General features: G+C 40.1%; 1 protein-coding gene across 9 annotated transcripts in view; it reads right to left on the minus strand.

Moving 5' to 3' along the window:
* Window positions 1-1,322: 1,322 nt before the first annotated feature.
* GK (glycerol kinase) overlaps window positions 1,323-13,306 on the minus strand; it is a 52,986-nt gene continuing 41,002 nt past the window's right edge. For 7 of the 9 annotated variants that reach the window (XM_048494017.1, XM_048494014.1, XM_048494013.1 and 4 more), the window contains 2 exons: window positions 12,130-12,216; window positions 1,323-4,065 (listed from right to left, as the gene is read on the minus strand). In XM_048494017.1, coding sequence (XP_048349974.1) covers window positions 4,052-4,065; window positions 12,130-12,216 — 101 coding nt within the window. In that variant the 3' untranslated portion in view covers window positions 1,323-4,051. Of the gene's footprint in view, window positions 4,066-12,124; window positions 12,217-13,306 lie in introns of those variants that run through there. The other 2 variants (XM_048494016.1, XM_048494015.1) reach the window with 2 other exon arrangements.

A 13,306-nucleotide genomic window follows, 5' to 3' on the forward strand; every position in this document is an offset into this window, starting at 1 on the left:
TGGATGGTTTCTGGACATAAACGTTAAGTATTTTCTCCTATGTTGCTTATAACATTTATATAGGGGTAATTCAGGCAATAATGAAAAACACTATCAAGGAAGCAAAAGCCAGAAGTAGCTGCTGAAAGTCAGTATCTATGCAAATGAATATTCAAAATAGGTTGTTCAAACAGCAGCAAGTCCAATGAATTGAGCTAGAAAAACTAATTACAGCTGATCAAACAGGGGATAAGCATTAACCAAGACAGTATTTTCCTAACAGCTGCTGTGACAAAAATGTCTAGGTGTCAGACTTGCTGCCCTATATCTCAGGAATATTTTCAGCTGTATGCAGTTTTATTAAATCCTTTTTTATTACAAGCCAAGTAAGGGAAAATGATTCCTCCCCTCCCAATACCAGTCATAAATCAAAGCAGGGAAGAATGCACAGTCTTATCAGCAAATACACCTGCTCACTGTATGCTTACAGCACTAAGTCCAATAAATAAGCTATCCATGTTTGGACTGTGTATACCTAGTCCCCCCTTCTCTTAAAAAAAAACTTTAGTAGTTTGCAATTGTGCTGTACTACTGAAAAAGAGGAATAAATAAATCTCTCTTTCAAGGAAGGACGTGTGATCTTCAGTTCCAGAAATAAATGTGGAACCCCTCCTTCTTACAAGTTTGGAAGCTTCCAGCAATTTGGAACTATGGATTAAAAGTAAAACATAAGTGGAAAAGGCCTCCATTAATTCACTGAAGCACTTGTCCATGCCAAAGGAATGAATGCAATTGCAGCTGAAAGTGTGTTTAAAACATTTTTATGCCTAACTCAGCTTCTTTAAGATTTGTACCACTATTTAAATATAAAATGAAACAATTAAAAAGGTAAGATTTCTATTCAAACAAAAGTTATTACTGTATTGGTAAGTCAAGTTCATGATCTCAGATTCTTTAATAGGCCAAGGGGCTAGATCCAGCCAGGCTCAGTCTCACCCAATTTTTCTCCTCATTACAGACCTCATTCCACATGACTTTCATCATTGCAAATCCCATGATCGCCTGTACAGCATTTTTGTTGGTCCAAAGAGTCTCTCCTCTCCCCTTTTTCATCAGCCAAAAGAGATAATTACATCCAAACCCATAAGTTGTCTGCATCACAGATCAGGAAAACTATGCTGGATTTATAGCTTTCACAAAACAGTTTAGAATAGCACTTCTTTATCAAGTTTAAATTCCTAGTGAAATTAAAGCAAAAAAGTAGAATCTCACTGTAGAATTTTAAAGGAAGAACTTGATTCGCTTACTTCAACAGTGGATCAATAAGGCATTTTCACACAAAGTTGACTGCATTTTTAAATTTTATTAACGGTTTCTATGTGCAAAAATAATTGCCAACAGGATTTAGGACATTGTCACATTTATTTCTAGTACTGCCATACCAGCCTGTGTTGCTATTCCATACTTCCTATATTTCCATTTCAGAATTTTAAAGACATATATTTTATAAGAAAAAAACCCAACACCTTTCTATTTACAAGAAGAAAAGAAGGTTTCCACTATTATTAGTTCAACACGTTTGTAGAAATAACAGTGGGATTAAGTACATTTTATAAAATTGTGGCAGTGATATTCATAAAAATAATTTAATGTCTTATTCCCAAAACCATAACTAAAACCACTAGTCATAGTATGTCATGGGAAGCAGCAACAGAACACACACAAAGGCAATCAAGAAAATTGGGGTTTCCTATGTTAATTTCAGATTTCCTTTTTTGGAATTTATTTGGGAAAAGGAGTTAATATTTGGCACTTATAACTTAAAAACCCAATATTCTTGCACAACTGTTGTCCCAGGATTGTGCCCACTACACAGACTTCCAAGCACAAATTGATAGAAATGTATCTGCCCCAAGAAAAGTTCAGACTCTCCAATTTCCTCTAAATGCTAAATGTACAAGGGGAAAATGGCTACATTGTAGCAGACAAAGGCTGTATATTCCAGGATAAAACTCGCCAAACTATCTGGTCCACAGGCCTTATGGTACCCATTCTCCAAGTTACTGGGTTGATCTTTGGAGTTTCATAAGTATTTTTCTCAAGCTGACATTTACAGGTAAGTCACAAATAAAATTAAACATCCAAATTACCTTTGCCATTAATGTTTATCTATAAGACAAACTCATTATTCACCCAGACTACAATGGTAATGCAGAGGGAATGGTATTTTACACCAATACATAAATGCAGCAGTTTCAGTCATTATACATTTAACAATTTCATTGCACTTAATGAAAGGCATTTATATTAAATATCCTGTACATACCTGATACACCTTGCATTTTCAAAGCTTAACATTTTCTCTTAAGTTCCCTGGTTTTCTCAGGTTTCTACACAAACAGTTTGTGAAAATAGAAACTATTTCACTCAAAACAGATATGGAAACAGTTTGAGTGCACAATCCCTTTAGTTCCTAGCATGCCTACAGAGATACAGTGTTGTGCATTTCATGCTAAGATGGCACCAAGCTCACTTATTTATCTACCAAAATAAGTCTTTTAGTAAGATTTTGTGGGAGAAAATGAGGAATACATTTAGTCCTCTCATTTATTTCCCATGGGATCAATTTCCAACCACAAATTTAGGGTGTGTTCTAGCAATCTAGGGAGTCTGCATACCCAGAAAAACTGCACGAGTTCAACTATATCCCCTAATGTTCTAGAAACAAATTTTAATGTCATCGAAAGGAAGAAAAGAGGTCTCTCAAATACAAATAATAATGTGATGAATTGGATGCAATATTGGGCAGGGAGCAGCATGGAAGAAGGGAAACACTAGGAACAGATTTTTGTTGGAGTCTCAGAAGTATCCCCAGATTTTTAAATCCTGTCAGATTCAGGAAGTTGAAGAAGTACCCGTTTACCTGCTTATTTCTCACACCAGTCCCCTTTTATTGACCTTCTCTCTTCCTTCACTGTCTTTCCCAAGTTCAGCAAAGAGACAAAGAACAAAATGAGGATGGTGGTGCTGATGAAGGCAAAAAAGGGGAATAATGTCTGTCTATGAGTGGGATGAGTTTACTGTTGATGTTTTGAAGAAAAAACATTTCATTGCCCCCTCTACTACAGCTCTAATACAAAAAAGATTCTGCTTAATTTTGAACTTTCCTGCCTAGAAAGTAAGTGTTCATTATGAGTGCACAGAATCTGAAACTTGTGCCTTGACTTCTTCAGCTTAGCACACCACCATGCTGAGTTCAGAAGCAGTTTTGGGTCCACACTTTTACACTAAATGTAATAAACAGATCAGATAAAAACCAAGAACACAATAGGTGTTTCTTTCTAAAGCTTCTCAAATCCATTCCTTCACAGCCTTTTTTTCTTCATTCCAATCAAGTCTGTATTAGGGTACGTCAAGTGAATAGGTTCTTGGTGCTCTGGCCTACCAATGGTTATGCAAGTGAGAAGAAACAATAGCTTTAAAATACTTTTTTGCGTGGTGGGAAAAAGCCATGATTAACCGTTTGAGGTGGCATGTGGCACCCTTACAGAACTTAGTTTAACCAGGATTTAGTTTAACCAGTACCAATTAATCACCATTTTGAGAAGAGAAAAATGAATAATTGAAGACTGAGAGTGGATAAGGCTGTTCATGTTTTCAGTGGTAACATCTTTGACTTTGGCCTAATAATAAGTAGTTTATAGAAACTGGAAGGAACCACCATCACTCTATAAACTTGTATATAGTTCTCAGTTCTAGAACCAAGATTTGCTTTTTAAAAATAAATCAATTTTTATGGCAAATTTTGTCTGGGTTGAGAGGTATGAAAAGGTGATATTAGATGAGGAAACTAACAAGAGCCCTTTGGGGGAGGGGCGGTATATACAATTAATAATAAATAAATAAAGATTTCTACCCCTCCTCCCCTTGGAACAAGGCAGTAATGCTTTTGTATACCATATTCAAGTCCATCCCTAAATTCTCACAAGTGTTATTGTGACAATAAATGAGATTGGAAGAGCACTGGATTCTCTTCAAACATTGCAGTCTTCTAGAAATTCATGAAGCTGCCTCACTTGGATGTACCTTGGAGAGAAAACATAGCATCAGTATTAAAATATTCCACCATTGAAAAATACATTTTATATTTCCTATGAATGCTTTTTTATGGAAAGATTTAGTTGTAAGTAAAACATTTGGCAATTTTGTATGTTTCTGACTTTGAACATGGGCTACTGAATCCTGGGGGGGGGAAACACACAAGTCTTGTGGTACCTGAAAGACTAACAACATATTTCAGTATAAGCCTTTATCTATAAGAGCTCACTTATTTATACACTATGAGTGAATCCTCATTCATTTTATACAAGCTTGAAAAAAATCAGGTGACAAAAACTCATTACAAGTGTTAACTAGCTTAGAATTAACAGAATTAGCAGCATCTTCCAATGGGAGCATCATGCGAATGGCAGCAGCTGGAAGGCGCCATTTTCCCCGCACTGTCCCTGAACGCCTACCTCGTCTCCTGGCTTTCGGCTTGTCGTAGAGTCCAGGGGACACGCTTCCCTGGCCTGCGACTCCAGAGCCCTCGCTCCAGCGTGCGGGGGGGGGGGGCTGGCCTCTGCGACGCGCCGGAAGCCAGGAGATGAGGTAGGCGTTCAGCGACGGCGCAGCCTGTGCGAAGGCTGCGCCGCCGCCTGCCGCCCTCCTGGGTCTGTCCGTGCGAATGGTCCCGGGGGGTGCATCGGCACCCCCACGCTGTTGCCATGCGGAAAGGGTCTTTGTGAGGGTTGTCTTTATCCAACAAACTGTCTCCTGCAATCTTGCTCTTTGCCTAATCACACCTGAAAATGGTTATCACATGCTTCAGTGATGGAAGAGGTGGCCCTTGAGTGGAGTAATTGACTTTTAAAGACAGCTAGGAAGTAAGAAGAGGATGAGGCTGTGTTTTAACTAAGAGCCAGTTGTTTTTTTCTTCCTCCCTAAGCCTCTGTGGCTTGGAGTATTAATTTTGTATTAGCTATCTCTTTAAGATTTTATATATTACATGGGAAGCTGATTATTTAACCTCAGGAACTTTTGCCAAGAAATCTTTGATCTTTGTTTGGACAACGGTGTTTGGAGCTGTGATTGTGTTTGCACTCTTGCAGCCAAGACAACCTGCTCCCCGACTACATTATTAATCCCATGCGAGCGTGGAATTATGGCAGTATATCTTCATCTGTTGATTAATCCCACCCAGAGGAGAGCTTTGGCTACTGCAAGATGTAATATGCTGCCATCAGCTCTGCTGGAGGGAAGATTAAAGAATATGGAATGTTCTAAAAGAGTTTGTTCATATGATCTGATTAGGGTTGAAACACTTGACCATTCTCTGTTTGTATGCCCTAAATCAGGGGTAGGGAACCTGCGGCTCTAGAGCCGCATGCGGCTCTTCTGCCCTTGCACTGTGGCTCCATGAGCCACCGGCCCCATCCTTGCCTGCCCTGTGCACCAACTCCCCACGGTCAGCTGGGCCGTGGGCTTCCCCTCTCACCCGCCCCATTGGAGCAGGGCGGGTGCTTCCCTGGCGGCCGGCGAGGCCGAGCTGCCGGCTTCATCCTTGCCTGCCCTGCAGGCAGCAGGGCGGGCGCATCCATGTGCTTCTCAGAATGAGCGGAGTAAAAGGTTAAAAAAACCCTATATATATATAGTGTTATCTTTATTTTAAATGTCAAAAATTATTTGCGGCTCCAAGTGTTTTCTTTTCCCGTGGAAAACGGGTCCAAATGGCTCTTTGAGTGTTAAAGGTTCCCTACCCCTGCCCTAAATACAATAAGATACGCATGAAATACATGAATTCCATTTTCTTGTAATGTTCTCAGTGGTAAGAGTGTTATAAGATACCCAATCTCCTGAACAGCTTTGATTTGCTCTTTTGTGAAACTGTTGCAAATTTTATACTGGAAATCAGTAATTTTAACTGTATTTCTTAACCTTGTTTTGTTTTAATTTTTTTTCCTGTTTTGTATGCCAATAAAGGCTTGTGTGTGTGATTGTGTTTGCAAAGGTCCCTATTTACGAACCTTTTGATGAAGATTAAAGGAGGATAGACCTTCAGCTGGTCCTCAGCACTTGAACTGCTGTGCCCCGACTAAGTTTCTTGGAGTGTTGGGAACACATGAGAAGAAGGTGAGCAAACAAGCAGTTCTGTACACTAGCCCATTATCAATAGAATTTTCTGAGACCTAGGCACAGAGACTGTTTAAGAATGGCAGGAATGTCCAACTTCACAGAAGTTGAGATATTGTCAAAGATGGGTATGTTGCCTGGGGACCAAAAGATATTTACGTGTATGAGAAACTTGTAATCACTATTTTAAAATATATTTTGTTAAGTTAAAAAGTGGCAAGAATAAACGTTTCTGTTTAATTAATATTAAGAATTCAGAAGTTTCACTTTTATTAAAAAATGGAAGCAATTACACTCTTAACAGTATTTCTTGTGCACTATACTCAGAAGGAACCTACAATATTACTGAGGGTGTATCTCTAGTCTAGAGTTTAAGCATAGAGACTCCATATTTGTTCTAGGTTTCCAACAGCTCTTTTCTGCTGACAGTCAGTTTAACATTGACCTTAGGGGTAAATCGTAACAAGAATGCCCCAGGTGCTTAATGGCAAGCTGAGCTGCTATCATGGAATTCTATTAACCAGGGCTTTCACTGCAACATGTCCAGAAATAAACATTGATTACTTAAACAATGAAGCATCTCAATTTAGAAAGTAAGACAAGCATACTGAAGATAAATGAATCTAAGAGCATCAAAAACTATTAAAATCACTTTATTTCCATGCCTAGGAATATAATGGAATTCAGGGCTAGTGAAACTGTAAAAGAGTACTGTAGCAATTAATACACATTTCTCTTTTGCTCTGTTTGATGCTATGGATGAACTGGTTTGTGTCATAATGCACAGAAATTGGATATTTAAGTGACAAGTCACAACAGGTCTCTTTGCCCAGATGCAGAAGATGGTATTACTGAATCAACATTAATTAATAGCATTAAATATGTGCTTCAGCACTGGGAATGAAACCAAGAACATAGGTAAGGGGGGGGGGGTTCTCAGGTTCAAACCCCCACATTACATGTCCAAAGCTTCGTCCCCTCGTTTGTGGGTTTTTTGTATTTTTGGTGTTGTTTTGGTTTTTGGCCTGGAGGGGGTGCGGGTTTTAGGCTAGCAGTACCAAAACTTCAGGGATTTTTCAGGAGGCTCTCCTGATGCTATCACCCAGGTTTGGTGAGGTTTGGTTTAGGGGGTCCAAAGTTATAGACTCCCAAAGGGGGTGCCCATCCCCCATTGTTTCCAATGGGAGCTAATAGAAGATGGGGGCTACAATTTTGAGGGTCCATACCTTTGGCCCCCATGAACCAAGCTTCATCAAACCTGGGTGGTATCATCAGCTAAGTCTCCTACTGATACCACCCCGGTTTGGTGAGGTTTGGTTCAGGGGCTCTAAAGTTATGGACTCCCAAAAGGGGTGCCCCCATCCTCCATTGTTTCCAATGAGAGCTAATAGGAGATGGGGGCTACACCTTTGAGGGTCCATAACTTTAGACCCGCTGAACCAAACTTCACCAACCCTGGGTGGTATCATCAGGAGAGTCTCCAAAATATATCCTGAAAGTCTGCTGCTAGCTTAACAACTACACCCCTGACAGCAGGCACCCCCCAAATTTTCCCAGATTCTCCCTTCGGCATGGATTTAAAGGGAGAATCTGAGGTCCCCAGTTTAAACATTGAAAGTGATGCTGTTTCAGGGTGGGGGAGAATACACCATAAAACAGCATCACTTTCAATGTTGTTTTAACTGAGGATCCCAGATTCTCCCTTTAAGGTGGATTTAAAAGGAGAATTTGGGCTCTCTAGTTTAAACACCATTGAAAGTGATGCTGTTGGGGGTGGATTCCAGCATCACAGCGGCCGCCCATGGGCCCCCCCACAAAACTCAGATTTTGCACTGGGCTCCATTTTCCCTAGCTATGCCTCTGCCTGGAGGGGAGGGCAGAAGGAACTGCCGGCTGCGAGCCCAGCTGGTGGGAGGGTGGGGTGGGTGGTGCAGGGGAGTCTGCCATCCCTGGTCTCAGAGAGCTGCTTTTATAAGCACTGAGGCTGGGGGCGGGGCTTGGGGAGGTGTGGCCATGCCCCAGGGGTGGGGGGCATGCCCCCCAAAACCCCCCATAAAAAATCTATACCTACATCCCTGGATGAAGCACAAAGTTGATACAGAAGAATTCTGAGCAAAAGGTTCTCCAGTCAGGACATGAATACACTGTCATAAGTCAGGCCATAATGGAATACACCTAAGAGGTATACACCTAAGGAGTATACATAGAAAAATACATCTAAGGAGATAAGGCAGGGCACAGACAGATGAACAAACAAGCTGGAGTTGCTTGCAACGTGCTCAGTGGCAGTTCAAAATCTTCTTCTTAGAGGCTACATACAGATATGCAAGATCCAAATCTAAAATTCCTGACAGATAGTTGCGCAATCAAAATTGACATTGTCCTATTGATTTATAATTGTCTGCTTCTTATTATATAGAAAAGTGCTTGCTGACCATTTAATGTTTTTGTTACTTCACTTTTTACTAGTTTGTGGACAGGAGTGTGAACTTCCATTCCTAAATCCGAAACTACTTGGATGCCTGCCTCACTTAATTTCAGGCTGCTGTCACCAAAAGTTTGTGGATTTAAGACAAATTTATTAGGCAGTTCCTGGACTCGCTGCAGTCGCCTTTCAGTAAATAACAGACTAGCACTTGTAACATATTTGGGCTATTTACATATAGATGGGGTGGACTGCAGAAAAGAGTAATGTGGCAATGCCATTAGAGAAATGAGAGTCACTGCCTTCAGGGGCAACCTCTTCTAATTAAGAAGATCTAGAATGGGCAGTGCGGATGCACATATATAGCTTGCATGGTTCTCTGTAGAGTTCTGCATAAATTGCCTGACAATCCAGAGTTAGAGGTCTCTGAGAATTTTTAAAAAAGCAATGATCTGGATTCTTGAAATTTGATCTGGGCTTCAAAACAGTGTAGTAATTAGTACTCTGGATGAAAGACCACCAAGGGGAACCAGGGCTGCTATGCAGGGAAAGGCAATGGAAGATCACCTCTGCTCATCATTTGCCTTGAAAACCTTTAGAAGTTGATTGTGACTTAATGGCACTTTATTACTATTACAAGAGTTACCTCAGTTTTTTTTTTTATCATAGACATTATCTGACACTTAAGCCATGGTACTTTGACTAATAGCCAAAATGCATCCATCTTGTTACTAGAAGTCATTATAAATTAGAAATCATAAATTACAGACATTTCCATTTCAAGTTTGAGAAGCAAGAATTCAGTTGGGGAGAGTTTAGGACACAAAGACAGTTTCTTTGATGACATTTACAACACTGCAAGTTCTTAACCTCCTGCCTTAAATTATAGAAGTTAGAAATCACTAGAAATGTTTAGCACGAGAAGTTTTACAAATTGTATTCCAAGCTAGCACCAAGCTTTTCTTACTGGTAATTCCAGATTCTGAACAGATCAGTGTGAGGGATTCAGGGGGCTATTAAAAAGCACTAAGTTAGTCTGTACAGGCTTTGACATAAGACACATGTGCATGCTTCTCTTCTCAATGAAATGTTCCATAGATTGGATTCCACAAAAAATGAGTTCCTATTGACATCCAAGCCATTTGCGCCCTGCATCTACATTCATTTAAGTGCTCCACACAAGCATTGATTTCCTGTCCAGTATACTAAACAGGAAATGCTGAATACTTTAATACAAGTTTGACAAGCAGACTCAGCAGTCAAGGCTTTTGGAACTATTGACTGTCATCAGGAATGCAAAAGTAACTTCCCACTGGATTGGGCTTTAGATCCAGTTAATCCCCAATATTCACCTGCCTTTATAAACCACATTAGTAGTACTGTAATACCACCACTCGAAGTCATTGTTTGAATTGCTCTCATGGCAAAGAACTCTTCCATTTAAATTTCCATGGTTTTTAGGACACTACTATTCTACTCTTTCTGTTTTCTTGCTGCTAAATCACTGTAGGAAAAGTGCCTTCTGTCAGAAATTGGTGTTCCTTTTCAGGTGGTTACAGAATTATCCAGCTGCAAGGGATCTCTCTTTTTTTGATAAACAGGTTTTGATACAACCTCTCAACATCTATTGTATAAGTAGACCAAAAGATAAACCAGGCAAGCATGTACATGACGCATTCTTTTTAATAGAAAGATTAGGATGACTCTCTCTTTAAATTGGAGAAGGAAAAAACAAGACTAATGAGGCCCCCCCCCCCCCCCCCCGGTAATACACAATCCCACACACTCAACAAGAAAGGCACCCTACAGTATTTGAAATAAACAATACCACACCAGTAAACAGAGATGGGTTGATGGACCCTGTGGAATGCCATCTCATGTCTTAATCTTCACTACTCAATGTGTAGAAATACAGTCAAGGCCTTTCAAAATGCAAATTTGCAAATAATCCCTTCCTCAGTCCACTAAAGTAAAGTTTCCCCTTCAATCGTATGCGACCCTGGGGTACCACTGTTTTCATAGGCAAGTCGTTTTTGTGGGATAGTTTGCCATTGCTTTCCCCGGCTATTCTTTACCCCCTAGCTATGTGCTAGGTACTAATTTACCGACCAAGGAATGGATGGATGGCTGAGTTGACATGAGCCAGCTGCCAGAATATCTGACCCACAGGGGGCTCGAACTCCTGACCATGTGAGTGGCAGTGCAAGCACTTAACCACTATGCCATGCGGCTCCTCCTTAGTCCACTATGGCAAGTGAATGAGGGAATCTTTAAAGAGGTGGAGTTACATTTACTAACTTGAGAGACAGTGCTAGTACAATTTTTGATTTAACAACTTCTATAAACTTGCTTGAAAGGCTAGAATTATGGGTTGTATTTACTAGCAACTTCTGTTGATGGAAGGGATTTTTGTCTGCTGTATAACTTCTTCACCATTACCTGCGACCCAAGTTCCCCGCTAAAATGTTGCTTCCAGGGAAGAGGTGACTACCAGGAGGTGGGGGGCAGCTAATAAGCAGAAGAGGGGACGATTAATAAAAATTCCCTCCCTCCTGCTTCTGTGGAAATCCTCTGGAGGATCCAAGCCTATATTTGCATATGGCCTTCTTTTGTTATAAGACAGATCCATTACTTCTGAAAGTCCTTCCAACTTTTCCAACACAGTTTGAACTAAAGGAACCCAGAATTAAAACAAGTAAAACACATTTTATAATGTTACAGTTAAAGCTAACACTCGAGACAAACACAGTTGTTCGCAAGTGTGAGGAATAATTCTTAGAACTGACCAACCATATGTCAGAATATTATCAATACTTTTAAAAAACTCTCTTTAATTGTTGGCTTTGTTCCCCATCAGCTGCCAAAAATGCAACACTAGAGTTTGTTGGTGGAGTAAAGAAAACCTGTATGGATTAAAAGTTAAACAGAACAGGGAGCTGCAATGAAAGAAGAGGAGAAAGTAGTTAAATTCACCTCCTCTGCTTTGTGTGTCAAGCTACGCTGTAGCTGGCTTCTCTGCCACCTAGTGGTGGCTTCTGGCAGTAGAAAGGAGGCACAGGGTTCAAATCAACATTAGTAACCAAGTTAAGCCTGTCTGCCAAATTTTCATAATTCAAAATTATGTAGTATAAATACATATCAAAAGAGTGACATGCTGTGATTTTTCCAAAAGTGGCTAAAAGTGAAAAACTGATCTTATGATTTTTAAGGTCAATTTTTAAAGGAAAAAAGAGTTTTAAAAACAGAAATGTTTTCACTGCTCTCTATTATGGTAATAGCAACATCAGGGAATATTGTTCAATTCAGTTCAATGCAATTCTTAAAGGTTTATTTCTAATATTGTTCTGATTTTAATTGTGAGCTGCCTTGAAGAGGACTCTGAAGTGGCAGCACAGAAGTGTCTTAAGTAAAAAAAAAGCATAAAACGTTCCTTTAAATCCAGTGTGTACTTGTACCCTTAACATTTCTTCACATAGTAAAAAACTGAACACTTTCAATAATAGAAGCAGACACTTAAACTAGCAGAGATACCTTGTAAAAACTGTTAAACTAACCTGAGATGTACTTTGCTCCGATTAACATTAACAGGTTACTCATTATAAAGAAGCCCAAAGGCAGACTACAGAAGATACTAGTTTCACCTGTCGTCATTCAGTAGGAGAGGTTCCAGTCAAGCAAATCAAAAGAGAGAAACATGTAAATTTCACTTTTTTGGGGCAATAAGTTTTTATTTCAACATTTACAAAATACAATGCATAAACAGATACAGAAATTTCAATCTAATATTTACATTATAACTAAAGGTACTTCCAGCTATTGCATCGTTTAAAAATAAAGACATGTAAAGACAAACAATTAAATAAACAAAAAAGAAAAATAAATTATTAAAAAATAGAGAAAAGAAAAAGAAGATAGATAGTAGTAATAATAATTATATAAAAAGAAACAAAACAATAAAAAATAATAAAAGGAAAAATTCAAAATTATATTCATATTTTCCTTTTACCGTATATACTCGCGCGTAAGTCGAGGTTTTCAGCCTATTTTTTAGGCTGAAAAATGCCCCCCCACTTATATGTGGGTCCCACTCACCAGTAATTCTTGTGTGGTGTCCCCCTGTCCTGTCTTTGCTCTGTCCTGCCTTCTTCTCTGCCACCCCTCTTTCAGCCACTTTCTGTGCTTAGTTTTCTGCTTCGCTCTCTCCTGCCAAGGTTGGTAGGTTCTTCACTAATCCTCTCACTCCTTCCTTTTTTTCCTCTTCCCAGGCAGACTCAGGGGAAAGCTTGCTCTTCAGAGAAACTGTTGCCTTGTTAAGAAGCAAGTTTCACTATGGAGCTTTTTTTAGTGGGCAATGCTCCAAAGATTGCTTAAGCAACCCTTGGACCATTGCCCTTTTAAGAAAACCATAGAGATAGGCTGCCCAACAGGCAGCTTCTCTGAAACCAACTCTTACAGCCTGCCGGGGGAAAGGGAAAAAAGGGTGAGTTAGTGACTGCTTTCTCTGCTTCGCTGTCTCCTGCCTTCTTCTCTGCCGCCCTATTTAAGCCGCTTTGTGTGCCTCGTTCTCCTCTGCCTTTTCCTCCACCACCTCCCATCCTGTTCACCCTCCACGGCCCCTAGCTTATTCCCTCTCCCCAGACCCACATCGCCCCTCCTTAAAAAGCTTCCCAAAGGCTTCTGGGGCGCTCCTTTCCCTCAACTGCGGCTCCTTTGCCTGCTCAGCGCCCCACC

The sequence above is a fragment of the Sphaerodactylus townsendi genome, linkage group LG04 (genome assembly GCF_021028975.2).
Source record: "Sphaerodactylus townsendi isolate TG3544 linkage group LG04, MPM_Stown_v2.3, whole genome shotgun sequence".
NCBI lineage: Eukaryota > Metazoa > Chordata > Lepidosauria > Squamata > Sphaerodactylidae > Sphaerodactylus > Sphaerodactylus townsendi.